The 21393-nt window shown below is 38.5% G+C and overlaps 1 protein-coding gene across 4 annotated transcripts in view; it reads left to right on the top strand.

The window, feature by feature from the left end:
* Window positions 1-21393, top strand: part of CATSPERE (catsper channel auxiliary subunit epsilon) — a 192117-nt gene that overhangs the window by 114123 nt on the left and 56601 nt on the right. For all 4 annotated transcript variants that reach the window (XR_013553113.2, XM_078440779.2, XM_078440780.2 and 1 more), the window contains 2 exons: window positions 6747-7239; window positions 18023-18497. Coding sequence is in view for 3 of the 4 variants with exons in the window: in XM_078440779.2 (XP_078296905.2) it covers window positions 6747-7239; window positions 18023-18497 (968 nt within the window). In the remaining variant the exon portion in view is untranslated. The remainder of the gene's footprint in view (window positions 1-6746; window positions 7240-18022; window positions 18498-21393) is intronic.

Genomic DNA, 21393 nt, shown 5'->3' with positions numbered 1-21393 from the left:
GTTCTCCATCCCCTCACTTTCAATCTGAAGGTGTCCTCAGGTCTAAAATGAGTCTCTTGTAGACAGCAAATAGATGGGTCTTGTTTTTTTTATCCATTCTGATACCCTACGTCTTTTGGTTGGAGCATTTAGTCCATTTACATTCAGTGTTATTATAGAAAGATATGGGTTTAGAGTCATTGTGATGTCTGTAGGTTTCATGCTTGTAGTGATGTCTCTGGTACTTTGTCGTCCTTGCAACATTTCACTCACAGAATCCCCCTTAGGATCTCTTGTAGGGCTGGTTTAGTGGTGATGAATTCCTTCAGTTTTTGTTTGTTTGGGAAGTCCTTTATCTGTCCTTCTATTCTGAATGACAGACTTGCTGGATAAAGGATTCTCGGCTGCATGTTTTTTCTGTTCATCACATTGAAGATTTCCTGCCATTCCTTTCTGGCCTGCCACGTATCAGTAGATAGGTCTGTCACTAGTCTTATCAGTCTCCCTTTATATGTTAGAGCATGTTTATCCCTAGCTGCCTTCAGAATTTTCTCTCTATCCTTGTATTTTGCCAGTTTCACTATGATATGTCGTGCAGAAGATCGATTCAAGTTACGTCTGAAGGGAGTTCTCTGTGCCTCTTGGATTTCAATGCCTTTTTCCTTCCCCAGATCAGGGAAGTTCTCAGCTATGATTTCTTCAAGTACACCTTCAGCACCTGTCTCTCTTTCTTCCTCCTCTGGAATACCAATTATGCATACATTATTATGTTTTATCGCATCACTTAGTTCTTTAATTCTGCCCTCATACTCCTGGATTTTTTTCTCTCTTTTTCTCAGCTTCCTCTTTTTCCACAATTTTATCATCTAGTTCACCTATTCTCTCCTCTGCCTCTTCAATCTGAGCTGCGGTCACCTACATTTTATTTTGCAGCTCGTTTGTAGCATTTTTAGCTCCTCCTGACTGTTTCTTAGTCCCTTGATCTCTGTAGTAATAGATTCTCTGTTGTCCTCTATACTTTTTTCAAGCCCAGCGATTAATTTTATGACTAGTATTTTAAATTCATTTTCTGTTACATTGCTTAAATCGTTTTTGATCAGTTTGTTAGCTGTCGCTACTTCCTGGAGTTTCTTTTGAGGAGAATTCTTCCATTTCATCATTTTGGATAGTCCCTGGAGTGGCATGGAACTGCAGGGCTCTTCCCCTGTGCTGTCTGGAGTAATTGCCTTGGTGGGTGAGGCTGCAGTCAGACCTGATGTCTGCCCCCAGCCCACTGCTGAGGCCACAGTCAGACTGGTGTGTACCTTATCTTCGCCTCTCCCAGTGGCAGCACTCACTGTGGAGTGGTGTGGCCCCTGTCTGGGCTACTTGCACACTGCCAGGCTTGTGGTGCTGCTTCTATAGGATCTTGTGTATTAGCCAGGGTGGATCCACAAGGTGCACAGGGGCGGGAGGGGCAGACTCAGCTTGCTTTGCCTTTGGTGATCCACTTTGGGAGGGGCCCTATGGCACTGGGTGGTGGCAGGGGGAGGAGGGAGGAGGCAGACCTGTTGGAGAGATGGATCCACAGAAGCACAGCATTGGGTGTTTGCGCGGTGCAAGCAAGTTCCCTGACGGGAACTAGTTCCCTTTGGGATTTTGGTTGGGGGATGGGCGAGGGAGATGGCGCTGGCCAGTGCCTTTGTTCCCTGCGAAGCTGAGCTCTGTCCTCCGGGGCTCAACGACTCTCCCTTTCATTGTTCTCTAGCCCTCCTGTCTCGGAGCAGAACTGTTGACTTATAACATTCCAGATGTTAAGCCCCACTGGCTGTCAGAACACACTCCGTCTGACCCCTCCACTTTTGCAAGCCGGATTTGGGGGTTCTGCCTTGCAGGGTGGGCTGGCTGCCCCTCCACCACCCCGGCTCCCTCCCGCCAGTCCGTGTAGTGTGCGCACCTCCTCTCCACCCTTCCTGCCCTCTTCCATGGGCCTCTTGTCTACGCTTGCTCCAGAGAGTCCATTCTGCTAGTCTTCTGGCAGTTTTCTGGGTTATTTATTTAGGGAGATGTGGGTGGAATCTAAGTGGTCAGCCAGACGTGGTGAGCCCGGTGGCCTCCTACACCGCCATCTTCCCTGGAAAACCTCTGAGAGTCTATGTATCCAAAACTAATTTTTTTTTTAATTTTTTTTTTTAACGTTTATTTATTTTTGAGACAGAGAGAGACAGAGCATGAACGGGGGAGGGTCAGAGAGAGAGGGAGACACAGAATCCGAAACAGGCTCCAGGCTCTGAGCTGTCAACACAGAGCCCGACACGGGGCTCGAACTCACAGACTGCGAGATCATGACCTGAGCCGAAGTCGGCCGCCTAACTGACTGAGCCACCCAGGCGCCCCCAAAACTAATTTTTAAAAAGCACAGGAATGTGAACACAAGCGCAAACACAAAATCAGGCGAGTGTTTATGTGTAAGCAGGTAGGAGTGGAGGAAGGAGAGACATGGAGCGTTTCTAAGGTATGGGTAGCGTTCTGATTCTTGATCTAGGTGATTAATACACAGATGTTCATCTCAGTATTATTCTTTAAATGTGTGTGTGTATCATATACTCTTTTTGTATATATGATACATTCATAATAAAATTATTAAATATGTGGTGTTTAAAATTTTTTTAATGTTTATTTATTTTTGAGAGACAGAATGAGACAGAAGATGAGTGGGGGAGGGACAGAGAGAGAGAGAGGGAGACACAGAATCCAAAGCAGGCTCCAGGCTCTGAGCTGACAGCACAGAGTCTGACACGGGGCTCAAACCCATGAACTGTGAGATCATGACCTGAGCCGAAGTCAGATGCTCAACTGACTGAGCCACCCAGGTGTCCCCTAAATATGTGGCATTTTTAAAGAAACACAAAGAAAATACATATATATATATATATATATATATATATATATATATATAATATTAGAGGTTCATTTTTTTTTACTTTACATCCAAATTAGTTAGCATGTAGTGAAACAATGATTTCAGGAGTAGATTCCTTAATGCCCCTTACCCATTTAGCCCATCCCCCCTCCTACAACCCCTCTAGTAACCCTCAGTTTGTTCTCCATATGTATGAGTCTCTTCTGTTTTGTCCCCCTCCTTGTTTATATACATATATATGTATAAATATATATATATATATATATATATATATATATACATATTTTTTATTATTATTATTTTTTAATATTGCCTTGGATGCCATAAAATACCATCCACATGATGGTTTAGAATCAGGGTTTAGAAAAGGTTATCCTTATAAAAGATACATTTTGTAGTAAAACAAGAAAGCAAAATAGAAGAGATAGTTTTGGGCAGGACTTAAAAAACAGTAGAACATAAAGACAAGAGAATGGAAGAGGAACTCCCACGGGACATTAAGAGCACCAATAGTTCTGACAGGCAAACAGAAAGAACACACTTGAAATATAATATGGCAAGGGAAATTGAATAGGAAAAAATATGGAGATTCCCTAAAAATCATTTGGAATGGCTTGAATTTTTTCCTGGATATAATTAAGGGGCCATTGATGTTTCTAAGCAGAACAGCACTTAATGAAATTCAGTTTAAAGGAGATAAATTACAACATGGCAGATTAAATACAATTGTTTATCTCCACTCTCCCCCATAATCTCAGTAAGATAGTTGCAACCTACAAGGAGAAGCAATGGGAAGGGAGGCAAGAAAGTAGAAAGCAGAGAGAGAAGTGGTAACTGACTTAGTAGAGCATGAAATTGTATTAATTAAGAGCTCACAGAGGGAATTCTAAAGTGATGGGGACCCCCCAGTGTGCCTTCAGTTCTTTCCTCCTGCTCTGCTCCCTGAATATGGAAACCTAGCATACATCCTGGCAAGATAGAAGAGGAGTTTTCTTTGTGTTAACTGATCAGACCTACTTAAAACAACTTAAATTGGAGTCGGAAAGGAAAAAGCACGATGGAGCACATGGTGAGCAAGAAGTGTCCCTCAGAGCTGACCCACACACAACTTATTACAACTTCTCTCTTAAATATTAGACAACCAAAGACTAACAGAGAATTATAGGTTCCAATATGAATGCCAGACACCTGAATCAACAAAAAGAACAGTAGAACTCAGAGGAAACAACACATAGAGGGAGCCAAAGAAAAGATCACAAAAAAGTATAAAATCTTCAGAGAAAGAGAAGATATTATACACATAAAAGAAATTAAGATGTTATAAAATGGGAAAGAAGTAAGAAAAGAATTTTGAAACGTGTATGATCACCATAAAAAAATCAAACATTTGAAAACAAAATGATAGACGTGGAAAATTGAAGATGTGGTTTATATATACAATGGAATACCTACTTGGCAATCAGAAGGAATGAAATCCTGCCATTTGTAACAGCATGGATGGAACTGGAAGGTATTATGCTAAGTGAAATAAGTCAGTCATAAAAAAGACAGATATATGTTTTCACTCATATGTGGAACTTGAGAAATTTAACAGAAGACCACGGGGGGAAGGGAAGGGGAAAAAATAGTTTCAAACAGAAAGGGAGGCAAACTATAAGAGACTCTTGAGGAAAATAAACTGAAGGTTGATAGGGGGATGGGGGGCTGGGAAATGGGTGATGGGCATTGAGGAGGGCATTTGTTGGGATGAGCACTGGGTGTTGTATGTAAGCAATGAATCACGGCAATCTACCCCCCAAACCAAGAGCACACTGTATGTACTGTAAGTTAGCTAACTTGACAATAAATTATATAGAAATAGAGAAAGAAAGAAAGAAAGAAAGAAAGAAAGAAAGAAAGAAAGAAAGAAAGAAAAAGAAAAAGAAAGGCAGTAAAAAAAAAATAAGGAAAAAGAAAATTGAAATGCTCAGTATGTCTTAGCTAGGCCTTGAGTGCTGGCTCCTTTCTAGGCCTTGTAGATAGGAAGTTATCCATTCAAACAAAATAGTCACCGATGCTTAGTTATAATGGGGCTATACACATATGAAATTATTATTATATATAGAATAATATATTTATATTTATATATATACATATGTGTGTGTGTGTATATATATGACAATGTAACAAAATGGTACTGATGATTTTTTTATGTTTATTTATTTATTTTGAGAGAGAGAGAGAGAGAGAAAGTGGGGAAGGGGCAAAGAGAGAGGGAGAGAGAGAGAATCCCAGGCAGGCTGTGCACTGTTAGTGCAGAGCCTGAGGTGGGGCTTGAACTCACAAACCATGAGATCATGACCTGAGCTGAAATCAAGAGTCAGATGCTTAACCAATGAGCCACCCAGGCACCCCATGATGATTTTAGAAATTGTACTTGAAACTGATGTTACCGAGTCAGTAGTGTGGCTTGCCAAAAACAGTAATTGCATTGAGTGTCATGGCAGCATGGTGATTTGGTGATAACCCTACAAATGCCCCAACATGGGCTGCCTTGACCTGCCAGGACCACAGTCCGAGTGGGCAGAATGCCATCACCCAGGTATGTATTCACTGAGGAAATATAAAACTCAAGAGATGTTCACTGAACATCTACAACCCAACATCTCCTCGATTGTCCTGCTAAGAAATTCTCCTTGGAATTTTTCACGACTTCTGAGATTCATGGTAGAATGCTTGTTTTCACAAATTCCTCTGTATGTCCACTCAAAAGATAGACCCAGCCCTGTTGAATAATAGAATACCAAGAAAAAAAGGGGGAGATCCTAAAATCTTAAAGAAAGGCAACCCATTTAAATAATAGCAAGAATCAGTGTATCATCTGGCTTTTCATTAGTAAACTTTAATACAAAAAGAAGGGAGAAGATGCCCTCAGAGCTCTGAAGTCTCTGCCTAATTTATCCAGTAGGTGTGTAAAATATTTTCAGATATTCGGGGGTCTTAAAATTTTATGTTCATATATTTTCCATTCACATATACATGAATGTACGTTCATATTTCACATTCATATATATTTTTTATGTTCAATTTTATATTTTCACAGAGAGGTACTGAAGGATGTTCTTTAGCCAAACCAGAAAGATCAAAGCTCTGGACTGAGAACATGGTGCCTTCAGCCCAGAGAGTTATGAAGTGAACAAGTACTAGATGACCTGTCTTTACCACATGGAAAATATTAGGGAGCACCATTTCACCTCCTGGCACACTTAGGAAACAACAGATTTTCAAAATCAAATAATTATTAACTCTAAGAGAAGGATTATGAATATATATGTGTATATGTGAAGATGTAATTATAGTACAATAACTGGCTCAGTAGTAAACAATATTTACATAGTAAAACAATGTAAACCCTATAGGTTTAGCTAAACACTGTGATGTTGGAGAAGAGACGTATGGGTAGTTAAACTTTATGAGCAATACATCTTCATCTGTCATATAAGAAGCCAATAGATAATGTGTAAAAATTATATATTAAGAGAGAAGCATAAGAATATTTGAGAATTTGGAGACACACTGCAAATGAGAGAGCTGTAAGAGTCCAGATTGTTTTCCTTTGGGAACAAGAGTGAAGAATGTGGAGAAATGGGGCAGGGGTAGCCTTTTAGTGCTACTTAATTTGTTTCACCCAGATTTATGTTGATAAAAATAAAATTTTTTTAAAGATGGTAAATGTCAGTAGTGTACAAAATGGATGACAAGAGAGGCCATTACATTTTTATACATTCTATGTTTATAATTTCTACACTTAATTCTAATATTTTATATACATAATTTTTATATTTAATTTTTATATTTTTAATTTTCATATTCTTCTTCTTCTTAGGACCTGGCATATTTCAGTGCCAATGACAACAGATGATGTGCTAAAGGAAATTAAAGGAAATCAAGTGGCTTTTCAAGACTGCTTTATTGCAGATGTTCTTTTCCTGCTGACCTTCCCTTTGTTGACAATGCCCGAGATTCCTGACTCTTTACCAATCACTTCACCGCAAGGTAGTCAGTTAATATTAGCCTGGGCTACTTGTGTTCTTTCATCGGTTGTGGTGGTAGCTGATATGGAGACCTTTCAAACAAATGATTCATTCCGTACTTGGACCAGAATCAGAGTGCCTCCAAACATTTTGACTGACGATGAGAGACACAACGTGTCTGATGTGAACATATCATGGGATGGAATATTTTTTCTAATAAATGGTATTCTTTACATCAAAACTTTTACTGCGTTCAAAAGACTGGGAAGAAATGAAAATCTTCCTGATGGTGGAATTATTGGCATTACCTCAAGAAAATGGTGTTGGGCCAGACATTTATTAAAGGTTAGTAAAAGATTATATATATATGTATATTAGACTTACACATTTAGACAAATTCACCATATCACTTAATTCCATGATATAAAAGAGACTATACTATGCAGATTTTGCAGCGCTATTTTATTTTTGGTGGTAAGTAAAACCATCTTCCTAACCTAAATTTTCAGAAGCCTCTGTTTAGAGATTCATTTCCAACAACAAAGAATGAAATAAATCTTGGTTGTTATTATGCAGAGTCATTTAATTATATTATGAGAGTTTTGTTTTACCTCGATGTGGGCAAAAGGCCCAAAAAACTATTTTACCCAAAGATATCATGTGCTCTCAAAATTGGATTAACTTTTCTTTTTGACAATATAGTGAATAAAATATTTTAGACATTCTGACAGGTGTGAGGTGATATCTCCTTGTAGTTTTGATTTGCATTTCCCTGATGATGAGTGATGTTGAGCATCTTTTCATGTGTCTGTTGGCCATTGGAGTGTTTTCTTTGAAAAAATGTCTATTCATGTCTTCTGCCCATTTTTTTAAGTTTTTAAAATTTTTATTTTTTAATTTACACCCAAGTTAGTTAGCATATAGTGCAACCATGATTTCAGAAGTAGACTCCTTAATGCCCCTTACCCATTTAGCCCATCCCCCCTCCCACAGCCTCTCCAGCAACCCTCTGTTTGTTCTCCATATTTAAGAGTCTGTTTTGTCCCCCTCCCTGTTTTTATATTACTTTTGCTTCCCTTCCCTTCTGTTCATGTGTTTTGGATCTTAAAGTCTTAACATGAGTGAAGTCACATGATATTTGTCTTTCTCTGACTAATTCATTTAGCATAATACCCTCTAGTTCTATCCACGTAGTTGCAAATGGCAAGATTTCATTCTTTTTGATTGCCAAGTAATACTCCATTGTATATATACACCACGTCTTCTTTATCCATTCATCCATCGATGGACATTTGGGCTCTTCCCATACTTTGGCTACTGTTGGTAGCACTGCTATAAACATTGGGGTGCGTATGCCCCTTCAAAACAGCACACCTGTATCCCTTGGATAGATACCTAGTAGTGCAATTGCTGGGGCATACAGTAGTTCTATTTTTAATTTTTTGAGGAACCTCCATACTGTTTTCCACAGTGGCTGCACCAGCTTGCATTCCCACCAACAATGCAAAAGAGAGCCTCTTTCTCTGCAGCCTCGCCAACATCTGTTGTTGCCTGAGTTGTTAATGTTAGCCATTCTGACAGGTTCATGAGGTGGTATCTCATTGTGGTTTTGATTTGTATTTCCCTGATAATAACTGATGTTGAGCATTTTTTCATGTGGAGGTTGGCCATCTGGATGTCTTCTTTGGAGAAGTTTCTATTCATGTCTTTTGCCCATTTCTTCACTGGATTATTTGTTTTTTGGATGTTGAGTTTGACAAGTTCTTTAGATATTTTGGATACTAACACTTTATCAGATATGTCATTTGCAAATATCCTCTCCCATTCCATAGGTTGTCTTTTAGTTTTACTTATTGTTTCCTTGGCTCTGCAGAGGTTTTTATTTTGACAAAGTCCCAATAGTTTATTTTTGCTTTTGTTTCTCTTGCCTTAAGAGACCTATCTAGTAAGAAGTTGCTATGCCAATGTAAAAGAGGTTACTGCCCATGTTCTCCTCTAGGATTCTAATGGTTTCCTGTTTCACATTTAGGTCCTCATTTTAAATTTATTTTTGTGTGTGGTATAAGAAAGTGGTCCAGGTTCATTCTTCTGCATGTCACTGTCCAGTTTTCTCAACACCATTTGATGAAGAGACTGGGTTTTTTTTGCATTGGATATTCTTTCCTGCTTTGTCAAAGATTAATAGTCCATATAGCTGTGGATTCATTTCTGGGTTTTCTATTCTGTTCCATTGATCTATGTCTATTTTGGGGCTTATACCATACTGTCTTGATTACTACAGCTTTGTAATATATTTTAAAGAAAGAACAAATTTTAAAAACTAATTAGAAAGTGTTTTGAACTATGGGCACCTGGGTGACTCAGTTGGCTAAGCATCAGACTCTTGATTTCAGCACAGGTCATGATCTCAGGGTTCATGAGTTAGGGCCCTGTGTTGGGCTCTGCACTGACAGTGTGGAGCCTGCTTGGGATTCTCTCTCTCCCTCTCTCTCTCTCTATGCCCCTCCACCACTCACGCTTTCTTTCTCTCAAAATAAATAAACACTTTTTAAACTGAAAGAAAGAAACTGTTTTGAACTGAAAGAAAATAGAAACAGAATATGTCAAAATTGGTGGGATGCTACTGAAGAGATACTTAGAGGGAAATTTATAATATTAATCCTCTATATTACAAAAGAAGAAATATCTCAAATCCATGATCTCTGCTTCCACTTTAAGAAACCAGAAATGATTTCAACCAAAAGTAAACAGAAGAAAGGAAATAAAAAAAAAATCATTGGGTAAATTAATGACATTAAGAAAAACAAAACAAAATAAAAACAGAAAACCTACAGAGAAAATCAACAAAACCAAAAAGCTGATTCATTGAGAAGATCCATAAAATTGGCAACTCTTTAGCCAGACTGACTGAGGATAAAACAAAAAAGAGAAGACACAAATTGCCAATATTTAGAATCGGTGCAAAGTCTGCTGCCGCCAAAAAGACAGTAAAACAATGTTACAAACAACTGTAAATACAAAGTTAAAAAGAATCTAAAACACATTCAAAACCATAAAATGGATAAGTTACTTGAAAGACACAAACTACCAAAGCCTCCTTAAGAAGAAACAGATGACAGGGGTGCCTGTGTGGCTCAGTTGGGTAAGCGTCCAACTTTGGCTCAGGTCATGATCTCTCAGTTCGTGAGTTTGAGCCCCACATTGGGCTCTGTGCTGTCAGCTCAGAGCCTGGAACCAGCTTCAGATTCTGTGTCTCCCTCTCTATCTCTGCCCCTCCCCCATTCATGCTCTGTTTCTCTCTCTCTTAAGAATAAACATTAGGGGCGCCTCGGTGGCTCAGTCAGTTAAGCAGCTGACTTCAGCTTGGGTCATGATCTCACCCAGCTGACTTCAGCTTGGGTCATGATCTCACAGTCCGTGAGTGAGCCCCGCGTCAGGCTCTAGGCTGATGGCTCAGAGCCTGGAGCCTGCTTCTGATTCTGTGTCTCCCTCTCTCTGCCCCTTCCCCACTCATGCTCTGTCTCTCTCTGTCTCTCAAAAATGAATAAATGTTAAAAAAAAAAATTAAAAAAAAATAAAAGAAAAGAATAAACATTAAAAAAAAAAACTAAAGAAGAAACAGATGACATGAATACTCTTACATCAATCAAAGAAATTGAATTTGTTATTTAAAAACCTTCCCACAAAGAAAGCTCCAGGCCAGGAGGATTTCATCAGTGTCCTGCTATATATTTTAAAAATAAATGATGCCAGTTCTAAACTTCAGAAAATTGAAGAGGGAGTAATACTTTTCAATTGATTCCATGGAGCAGCTTGTCTGATACTACAACCAAGAATAACATATTAGAAAAATATAAAACTACATAGCAATATCTCTCATAAACAAAATTTTAAACTTCTAGGCAAAATTTTAGCAAACTAGATCCAACAATATATAGAAAGGAAAATATATCATGCACAGGTAGGGTTTTAGTTCAGGAATGAAAGAGTGGTTTACATTAGAAAATCAATCAACACGATTTACCATATTAGAAAACAACAAAAGAAAAACCATATGATCATTTCAATAGACACAGAAAAGCACTTGACAACATCCAATATACACAATTGATTTTAACAATCAGCCAAATAGGAATAAGAAGGAATTTCTTCAACTTAACACAGGACACTCATATAAAATGAATGGCTAACATTGCACATGATGGTAAAAGACTAGCCCACTTAGATTTAATGCAGTTATTGCTATGGTTGGGTTTAAGTCTACCATTTTGGTATCTATTTTCTATTAACACTATATATTCTTTATTTCTTTTTTTTTCTTGCCTTCCTTGCTTAAAATAAGGAACAAGGCAAGAATGTGTGCTCCTATTACTTCTATTCAACATTGTGCTGGCCATTCTAGTAGGTGCAATGAGTCAAGAAACAAAGGCATGTACATTGGAAAGGAAGAGTGAAACTGTCTTTATTACCAAACAGCATCATTAGATGCTGAAAAGGTTACAGAATATACAAGAAACCCATCAGGGCTAATAAATATGTTTACTAAGATTGCAGTTTACAATATCAATATAAAAACTCAATTTTATTTCCATATGAAATATACAATTTAATTTTGCATAGGAAATATACAAGCATAAAAATGAACAATAATAAATTGAAACTTTAAGAAATACTATTCATAGTACACTATAAAATATTAAGTGCTTAGGGATGATTCTGACAAAAGATGTGCAAGTGTATACACACTTAAAGACTACAAAACACAAATAACCGTATGATTTCACTCATGTGGAATTTAAGAAACGAAACGAACAAGCAAAGGGAAGAGAAGGAGAGGCAGACCAAGAAACAGACCCTTAACTATAGAGAACAAACTTATGGTCACCAGAAGAGAGGTGGGTGGAGGGGTGATGGAAATAGGTGATGGGGATTAAGGAGTGATGAGCACTGGGTGATATACGGAAGTGTTGAATCACTATATTGTACACCTGAAACTAATATTACACTGTGTGTTAACTCACTGGAATTTAAAAGCTAAAAAAAATGATACCACGCACACATACCACCACACACACTACACATATAACACACACACACACACACACACACACACACACACACACACACATTACAAAATATTACTGGTGAAATAAAAGACTTAAGTGGAGAGATCTGTTCATGGGTGAGAAGACTCTGTTAAGGTGTCAATGCTTGAGAAATTCAGCACACATCAGTTAAAATCCCAGTAGGCTTCTAATAGAAATTGAGAAGCTGATTCTAAAAGTCATACGGAAATTCAAGAGAGAACCAAAAAAATTTCCAGATTTCCAAGAACAAATGCCATTAAAAATGTACAAGATCTTGGTTGAGATGAAAATAAAATATTATCAAAAATATTAATAAAGGTCCGAATACATAGCTATATCATGTTCATGGATTAGAATACAGAATATTTTAAGCTTTTCAATTCTTCCCGGATTTATCTATGGATTTGATGGTGTTCCAGTCAAACTCCCAATGTTACTTTGTGGAGCTCAGTACACTGATTCTAAAATACATGTCAAAGAGTAAAAAGCTGAGAGTTGGAATGGTTGGGTAGCAAAGTATTTCTTCTATCATACATCAAAATTTATTATAAGGCTATAGTAATTAAAACATAAAATATTTATGGCAGTTTTTTTTTTCATTTCGTTCCACATCTCACCAACATTGGGTGTGTCCAATCTTTTATTATCTAAACTCTTCTAGAGGGTATGCACTAGCTTTCTTATGTTTCATGCTTATATGGTGCATTATTTTTATCCCTTTACAATCAATCTGTCTGTGACTTCATACTTCTTATAAACTGCAATCTTGCTTCTTCTCCAGTGTGACAATATATGCTTTAAAATTATAGTATTCAGGGGTACCTGGGTGGCTCAGTTGGTTAAGCATCTGACTTCGGCTCAGGTCACGATCTCATGAGTTCACGAGTTCACGAGTTCGAGCTCCATGTAAGGCTCTATTCTGACCACTCAAAGCCTGAAGCCTGCTTCAGATTCTGTATCTCCCTTTCTCTCTGCCCCTCCCCTGTTTGCACTCACTCTCTCTCTCTCTCTCTCTCTCAAAAATAAATAAACATTAAAAAAATATTTTAAAAATTATAGTATTCAGTCCACCTAGATTTAACATAACTACTGCTATGGTTGGAGTTAAGTCTACCATCTTGGTATTTGTTTTCCAGTAACCCCACATGTTCTTTGTTCCTTTGTTTCTCTCTTCCTTCCTCTGAAGGAATCATGTTTTTTTCAGTATCTCTGTTTTCAACTGTGTTCATTTTTTTTTTTGTTCAAGATCTTCTTTGTAGTGATTGCACTTGGCTGTACAACAATCTTTTTGTTAAGGCTATTTATTTATTTTAAGAGAGAGTGTATGCACGTGCACATGCATGAGTGGGGAAGGGGCAGAGAGAGAGGGAAAGAGAGAGAATCCCAAGCAGGCTTCCTGCTGTCAGTGCAGAGCCCAATGCAGTGCTCAGTGTCATGAACTGTGGGATTATGACCTGAGCCAAAACCAAGAATCTGATGCACAACAGACTGAGCCACCCAGGTGCCCCATAATAATCATCTTTAATTTATCAGAGTCTAATTTCAAGTAGTATATACTTAACAACAGTGTAAGAAACTTATGACTGTATGGTTCCATTTATATCCCTCCCACCCTTTATATTCTTATCTCATATTTTACTTCTAAATATGCTATAAATTTCAAAATACACTGTTACTATTTTTCCTTTAAAAAGGTCAATTGTCAGGGGGCCTGGGTGGCTCAGTCAGTTAAGCGGCTGACTGATTTCGGCTCAGGTCATGATCTCATGGTTTGTGAGTTCGAGCCCCACCTTGGGCTCTGTGCTGACAGCACAGGGATTCTCTCTCTCCCTCTCTCTCTGCCCCTACCCTACTTTGTGTGCTCTCTCTCTCTCAAAAAAAAAAAAAAAAAAAAGAAAGAAAGAAAGTAAATAAATGAATTAATAGTCAATTGTGATAAAGATATATAGATATATAGATATAAACTGATGGCAAAATAAGTCTTTATAGATATATTCTCCCAGGCATGCTTCATTTCTGTTTGCATATCCAGAGTTCCTCCTGAATCCATTTCCCTTCTGCCTGAGGAATATCTTTGAATTTTCCTATACAACAAGTTCTCTCAGCATTTGTCTGTATAAAGGTGTCTTTATTTTTTGGCCTTCATTTTTGAAGGGCATTTTTCACTGAATACAGAATTATAGGATGACAGCTGGGTTTTGTTGTTTTTAAAGAAATTTATGATGACATCGTTCCATTATCTTATGGCCTCTATCATTTTGGGGAAGAAGTCAGCCATCATTCATGCCATTGTTCTCATATATACAATGTGTCTTTTTATCTGTCGCTGCTTTTAGAATTTGCACGTTATCTTTGGTCTTCAGCATTTTTATTATGTATTATTCATTGGTAGTTAGGTGTGATTTCCTTTGTGTGTATCCTGTTTGTGGTTCAACTGAGTCTCTTGGGCTTCTGGGATTATGTCAGTCATTAATTTGGGGATGTTCTTGGACATTATCTCTTCAAATATTTCTTCTGCACCATTCTGTTTTTCCTCTCCTTCTAGGGGTTTAAAAATGCATATATGACACCATTTAATATTGTCCCACAGACCTCAGTCTGTTCATTTTGTGTTTACTCTACTTCTTTCTTTGTATTTCAGTTTGTATATTAACCTGTCTTCAAGCTCACAGCCCCTCAGCTTTTCCCACTTTACTCTTCAATGCGTCTAATAATTTATTCCTGATGTCATATTTTTTTTATTTATAACATTTTCACTTTGTTCTTTTTTATCATTTACATATCTCAGCTGAAAGTCCCCATCTCTGTACTCGCGTTGCCCATCTTTTCCAGTAGGTCCTTCAGTATTTTTATCAGTTATTACTTCTTTAGCCATACCTGGGCTCTTAGCACTGACAAGATTCCAGGGATCTCTTCATACTTTACAACTGGCCCACCACCTTTCCAAACTCGAGGGCAGCTGTCTCTGCTTTATAGTCTAGCTGCCAGCTTTTGATCGCTAAGGAATTCTCTTTCCTCATCTGCCCTGGGATTTTCAGGCATTGGGAGATCTCTCTCTTTCTCTTTCTCTTTCTCTTCTCTCTCTCTCTCTCTCTCTCTCTCTCTCTCTCTCTCTCTCTCTCTCTCTCTCTCTCATGCTTCCCTGTCCCCAGTTGTGGCAGGGAGGCTGCCTTACACTTTGTAAAGGCCAAGCATGTCTCAGAGGGAGAGTCTCTCAACCCCCGTATCCCACTCCCAGCCTATGGTAGCTGAGAATCCAGAGTACAGATGGATTTCTCTCAACTTTGCTGCCTTGCGGCCTGCCCCCTCCCTGTCTTCAGAGGATTACTGCTTTATTTTTGGGAGAGTCCCTGAATGCCTCAAGGGGATCTCTCAGCTCCCTGGCCTTGTCCCAAAACCTTTGGCTTACTACACCTATGCACTAGGTGAAGATCTATGGGAAAGTTTGTGGGTGGGTAAAAACTCATTCCATGGCTGAGGCTCCTTGGAATTCCCATATGTCATATTTATGATGGATTCCTCTTCCCATCCCTCTGCCAAGAATGAGCATAACCTTGGGTCTTCTCTATGAGAGGCTCATCACTTTGTTTCTAATATATTTACTCTTGGAAGATCATCTCACACTCATTTAAGCAACACAAGCTCTAGACTTTTTTTTTCAGTTTTTATTTTTTTTCTTATTTTTAAAAAAATTTTTTTAAAGTTTAAATACAAATTAATTAACATATAGTGTAATAATAATTTCAGGAATAAAATTTAGTGATTCATCACTTACATATAACAACCCAGTGTTCATCCCAACAAGTGCCCTCCTTAATGCCCCTCACCTCTTTAGCCCTTCCTCCCACCCAAACCCTGTCAGCAACCCTCAGTTTTTTCTCTGTATTTAAGAGTCTCTTATGGTTTGTCTCCCTCTTTGTTTTTATATTAATTTTGCTTCCCTTCCCTTCTGTTCATCTGTTTTGGATCTTAAATTCCACATATGAGTGAAATCATAGATTTGTCTTTCTCTTACTGACTTATTTCACTTAGCACAATACCCTCCAGTTCCATCTACATAGTTGCAAATGGCAAGATTTCATTCTTTTTGATTGCCGAGTAATACTCCATTATATATATATATATATATATATATATATATTATATATATATATATATATATACCACGTCTTCCTTATCCATTCATCCATCAATGGACATTTGGGCTCTTTCCATACTTTAGCTATTGTTGATAGTGCTGCTATAAACATTGAAGGGTGCATGTGTCCCTTCAAATCAGCATACATGTATCCTTTGGATAAATACCTAGTAGTGCAATTGCTGGGTCATAGGGTAGTTCTATTTTTAAGTTTTTGAGGAACCTCCATACTGTTTTCCAGAGTGGCTGCACCAGTTTGCATTCCTACCAGCAGTGCAAAAGTTGTCCTCTTTCTCTGCATCCTCGCCAACATCTGTTGTTGCCTGTGTTGTTAACGTTAGCCATTCTGGCAGGTGTGAGGTGGTATCTCATTGTGGTTTTGATTTGTATTTCCCCAATGATGAATGATGTTGAGGATTTTTTCATGTGTCTGTCAGCCATCTGGATGTCTTCTTTGGAGAAGCGTCTATTCGTGTCTTTTGCCCATTTCTTCACTGGATTGTTTGTTTTTTGGGTGTTGAGTTTGATAAGTTCTTTATAGATTTTGAATACTAACCCTTTATCTGATATGTCATTTACAAATTTCTTTTCCCATTCCTTCAGTTGCCTTTTAGTTTTGCTGATTGTTTCCTTCGCTGTGCAGAAACTTTATATCTTGATGAGGTCCCTATAGTTCATTTTTGCTTTTGTTTTCCTTACCTCTGGAGAAATGTCAAGTAAGAAGTTGCTGCAGCTGAGGTCAAAGGGGTTGTTGCTTGTTTTCTCCTCAAGGCTTTTGATGGCTTCCTGTCTTATGTTTAGGTCTTTCATCCATTTTGAGTTTATGGATTTGAGTGTATGGTGTAAGAAAGCGGTCCAGGTTCATTCTTCTGCATGTCGCTGTCCAGTTTTCCCAGCACCACTTGCTGAAGAGACTGTCTTTTTTCCATTGGATATTCTTTCCTGCTTTGTCAAAGATTAGTTGGCCATACGTTTGTGGGTCCATTTCTGGGTTCTCTAATTCTGTTCCATTGTGTCTGTTCTTGTGCCAGTACCATACTGTCTTGATGATGACAGCTTTGTAACACTGTTTGTAGTCTTGAATTGTGATGCCTCCAGCTTTGCTTTTCTTTTTCAAGATTGCCTTGGCTATTCAGAGTTTTTTCTGGTTCCATACAAGTTTTAGGATTGTTTGTTCTAGCTCTGTGAAGAATGCTGGTGTTATTTTGATAGGGGTTGCATTGAATGTGTAGATTGCTTGGGTAGTGTCAACATTTTATCACTATGTGCCCAAGAGACTCCTTTTGACAGTCATGAAAATAGAAGTTACATATTAAGTAAAAATCTCTAAGAATTAGAAACAATTGGGAAGAAGAGACAGGGGAGAAGAGGGATCTTGGCTTGCTAAATGAAATTAGGCCCACTGAATTTCAGACACAGCAGTCTCTCTAACAGCCTGTGTTCATAAAAGGGTAGTATTGATCCAAAGTTTTAAGTTCTCTCTTCTCTCTTCTCTTGATCTCATATCCAAGGAAGCTATCATTCCAAAAATAACTTCATGTTTGAAGTGTCTTTATATCTTGACCGTAGTGAACATCAAAAAGGCACTCCTGGCCAGAGTGGATAAATACATAAGAAAAGAGAAGGCTGATATTCTCTGGGGATTTAAAAGGGAATTAAAATTAATTATGTCTATAGATAAAGAATAAAATTACTGAAATAACTTATATTTATGAATATATATAATATGATATATTTCCATGTAATGTATTTCAATGCCTGGAGTATTATTCAGAAATACACTAAGAGTCCAACCTTAATAGTTACTACATTTTATTTTTAAATATAGCAAATTAGAAGACAGGAATTGTAAGGACCATCCCTAAAACAAAAGATCTTTAAGTTATTTTCCATTTTGTTACAGAGTAAAATAAGAAGTATCTTCGCACTCTGGACCAAAAGTGAACTTTATCTTGGATATCCTCTTCTTAAATTTATGAAAATAATGACTACTGAAAAACTGAAAAGCCTTCTAAATATATCACCAACCGATACACTAACTATACACAATGTTGAGTATCCAGGACACCCTTTGGAGATTGCCTTGTTATTAAGTTACTGCTCTGCATGCACAGTCAACAAAAAGATTTATGTGGTAATATATAATGAAGATACAGAGCAGTGGATGAACCAAGACTTTGCATTAGATGTCCCTAGTGACACTTTTGTAAATGCACATTTTCTATATTCAGCACTTCCAGAATTAGTACTATGGGACAAACATAGGGTCTACTATTGCTATCACAATTTCACCGAGACTGGAGTCATCCAAACACCTACAGAGTTTGGAAACTTATCAAGGTTGTCACAGAACAGCACCATTCATGTTATTTTCATCGGTGAGCCATTCTCAGTCTGCAAAAATTTATTCTAGATTTTCTAGTAGATACCTTCCTTCCGAAGATGTAACAATTATAAATGCACTAATATATGGGTATATGGGTAGAGAAAGGTGTACTTTTTACTGCCTAAAAACGGATATGTTTTAAGCTCCACTAAGGTCAGTTATGATCTCACATAGCAAAATGGCCAACTCCAGTTCTGGGGGTTTTTTTCCCGTTAGATTCATTTCGGTCAATCAGCACATACATATGCATTTTAGTGTTGGAAGTGATATGGTGTTGTATTCATTTCCTAGGACTCCTTAGGGCTACCACTAGCTGGGTGGCTTCAAACAACACGAATTTATTGTCTCAATTTTGGAGGCTAGAAGTCCACATTCAGGGTATCAGCAAAGCCATGAATTCCCTCTGAATGCCATGAATTCAGAATCCCTCTGAAACCCAAAGGGGAATCTTTCATTGCTTCTTCCCAGCTTTTGGTGGCTTTCTGGTAAACCTGGCCGTCCCTTGGCTTGCAGCTGCATCATCCCAACCTCTGCCTTCATCACGATGTCGCATTCTCCCTGTGTCCTCACACGCCAACTTGTTGTAAGGACACCAGGGCCCACCCTGCTCCAGGAGCACCTCATCTTAACTGATTGCCTCTGTAATGACCCTATTTCCAAATAAGGTCACATTCTGAAGGAGTACTGGGAATTAGAACATCAACATATCTTTTCTGAGGGGACACAATTCAAGCTATGGCACATTTTGTAGAGTTAAGTGGACCTGTATTCACATCCATGAGCAAGTCATTGAACCTTTCCAAGCTTCAGTATTCTAATCTAGAATGTAGGGCGGCTGTGTCAACTGGATAAGAGATTGTATGTAAAATGCTTAAAATAAAACTGGGCGCATGGTAAACCTTCAGCTAATAGTAGTTATTCTTGATCTTGTTATTCCTGAGGTAGCATACTAAACATTATAGGCAATGCTGAGAAATAGGAAGTGCAATCCTCAAAAAGCCTAGTTAGGAGGTAACCCCAAACATGGAATTTAAAGGAAATGTCGCTGTCATTCATAATCAGTCTTTCTTGACCTCTATCACCCTTCAACTTCCAACCTTTTGATTTTTATGTTCCCTTTTACAACAAAACTCTAAAAAATATTGCCTAGTTTCACTTTTTCCTCTTTCCTCCCTTTCTCTTGAAGGCACTCTAATCAAATATTCCATGGAAACTGCTCTTGTTAAGGTTCTCGATGACCTCCACTGTGCTAACCCAGTGGCCAATTTTCAGCCATCTTCCATGACCTGGCAGCAGCATTGGAAACCACTTAGCAGGGCCTTATTCTTGAAATACTTTTTCTTTTTGAAGTTTATTTTTTACTTTTTATTGAAATTCTAATTGGTTAACATACAGTGCAACAATGGTTTCAGGATAGAATTCAGTGATTCATCACTACATACAACACCCAGTGCTCATCATAACAAGTGCCCTCCTTAATGCCCATCACCCATCTAGCCCATCCCCCACCCACCTCCCTCCATCAATCCTATTTGTTCTCTACCGTTAAGAATCACTTTTTACCTCTTTTTACCCCTTTCAACATGTCCATGTTTTGTTTCTTAGCTTCCACATATGAGTGAAATCATATGGTGCTTGTCTTTGGCTTATTTTGCTTAGCGTAATATACCCTATCTCCATCCATGTCATTGCAAATGGCAAGATTTCACTCTTTTTGATGGCTGAGTATTATTCCTTTGTGTATATATACACCACATCTTCTTTATCCATTCATTAGTTAATGGACATTGGGTCTCCCTCCATAGTTTGGCTATTGTTGATAATACTGCTATAAACACTGGGGTACATGGACCCCTTTGAATCTGCGTTTTTGTATCCTTGGGGTAAACACCTAGTAGTGCAATTGCTGGATCATAGGGTAGTCCTGGTATTCGCTTTTTGAGAAACCAGAGTGGCTGCACCAGTTTGCATTCCCACCAACAGCACAAGAGTTTTCCCCTTCAAAATGCTTTTTTTCACCTGACTTTTGGGCTATCGCTTTTTTACTCTTCCTACTACCTCACTGGCTACTCCTCCTCAGCCTCTTTTCCATCTTCATCTTCCTGATTCCCAAATGGAGAGGCACCTCAGGGTTTGGTTTTCAGGAATCTTCTGAGTTCTGTTTACATTTGCTCTGCCCTCTGGCCATAAGCCCTAGCCTCAACTCCAGGCCTTATTCCCAGCTGCCTTCAGCATACCTTCACTCGGATGACTAGTAGGTATCTTAGATTTGACATCCAAGAACGGATCCCTGAGTTTCTCACTCCTATCTCAACCTGCTCCTTGCCTAGTCCTTTCCTGTCAAGTAAATATCACCTCTTCCTGTCTTCCCAGGCACAAACCTTGACCTCATCCTCGAATCTTTCCCTTTGACATCCCACAACTAATCCACGGGCAGCTCCTGGTGGCTCTATCTAAAAAGTCTATCTAAAATCTAACCCCTTTCCACCATGCTCACTCCAGTCCAAGCCAGTGTCCTCTCCAGCCCATACATGTAAGAGCCTTTCATGTGCTCTCCCTGCCTCCACCAGATTAGAGTCACTGGGAAGCTAGCGTGAGCCTTTCAAAACATGCAAAATCACATTACTCCTCAGCTTAAAACCCTCATTTGGCTTCCTGTATCACTCAGGATAAAATCCAAAACTGTTACCATGGCCCGAAAAGCAGTATGTGGTTTGGCCCCAGACTCTGATGTCATCTATCACTTGACCCTTTGTTCACTGTTACCTAGCTGCAGACTGGCCTCTTTGCTGTTCCCTGGTTACCTACTGTTTCATATGCCAAAAGCGTTGTTCACATTGATGTCTACATGGCTCTTAACATTGGACTCAGGTTTAAGTCCAAATGCC

The sequence above is a fragment of the Panthera onca genome, chromosome F1 (genome assembly GCF_046562875.1).
Source record: "Panthera onca isolate mPanOnc1 chromosome F1, mPanOnc1 haplotype 2, whole genome shotgun sequence".
Classification (NCBI taxonomy): Eukaryota; Metazoa; Chordata; class Mammalia; order Carnivora; family Felidae; genus Panthera; species Panthera onca.
Note: the sequence above shows the minus strand (reverse complement) of the source record. Positions and strands in the feature narration are given on the sequence as shown.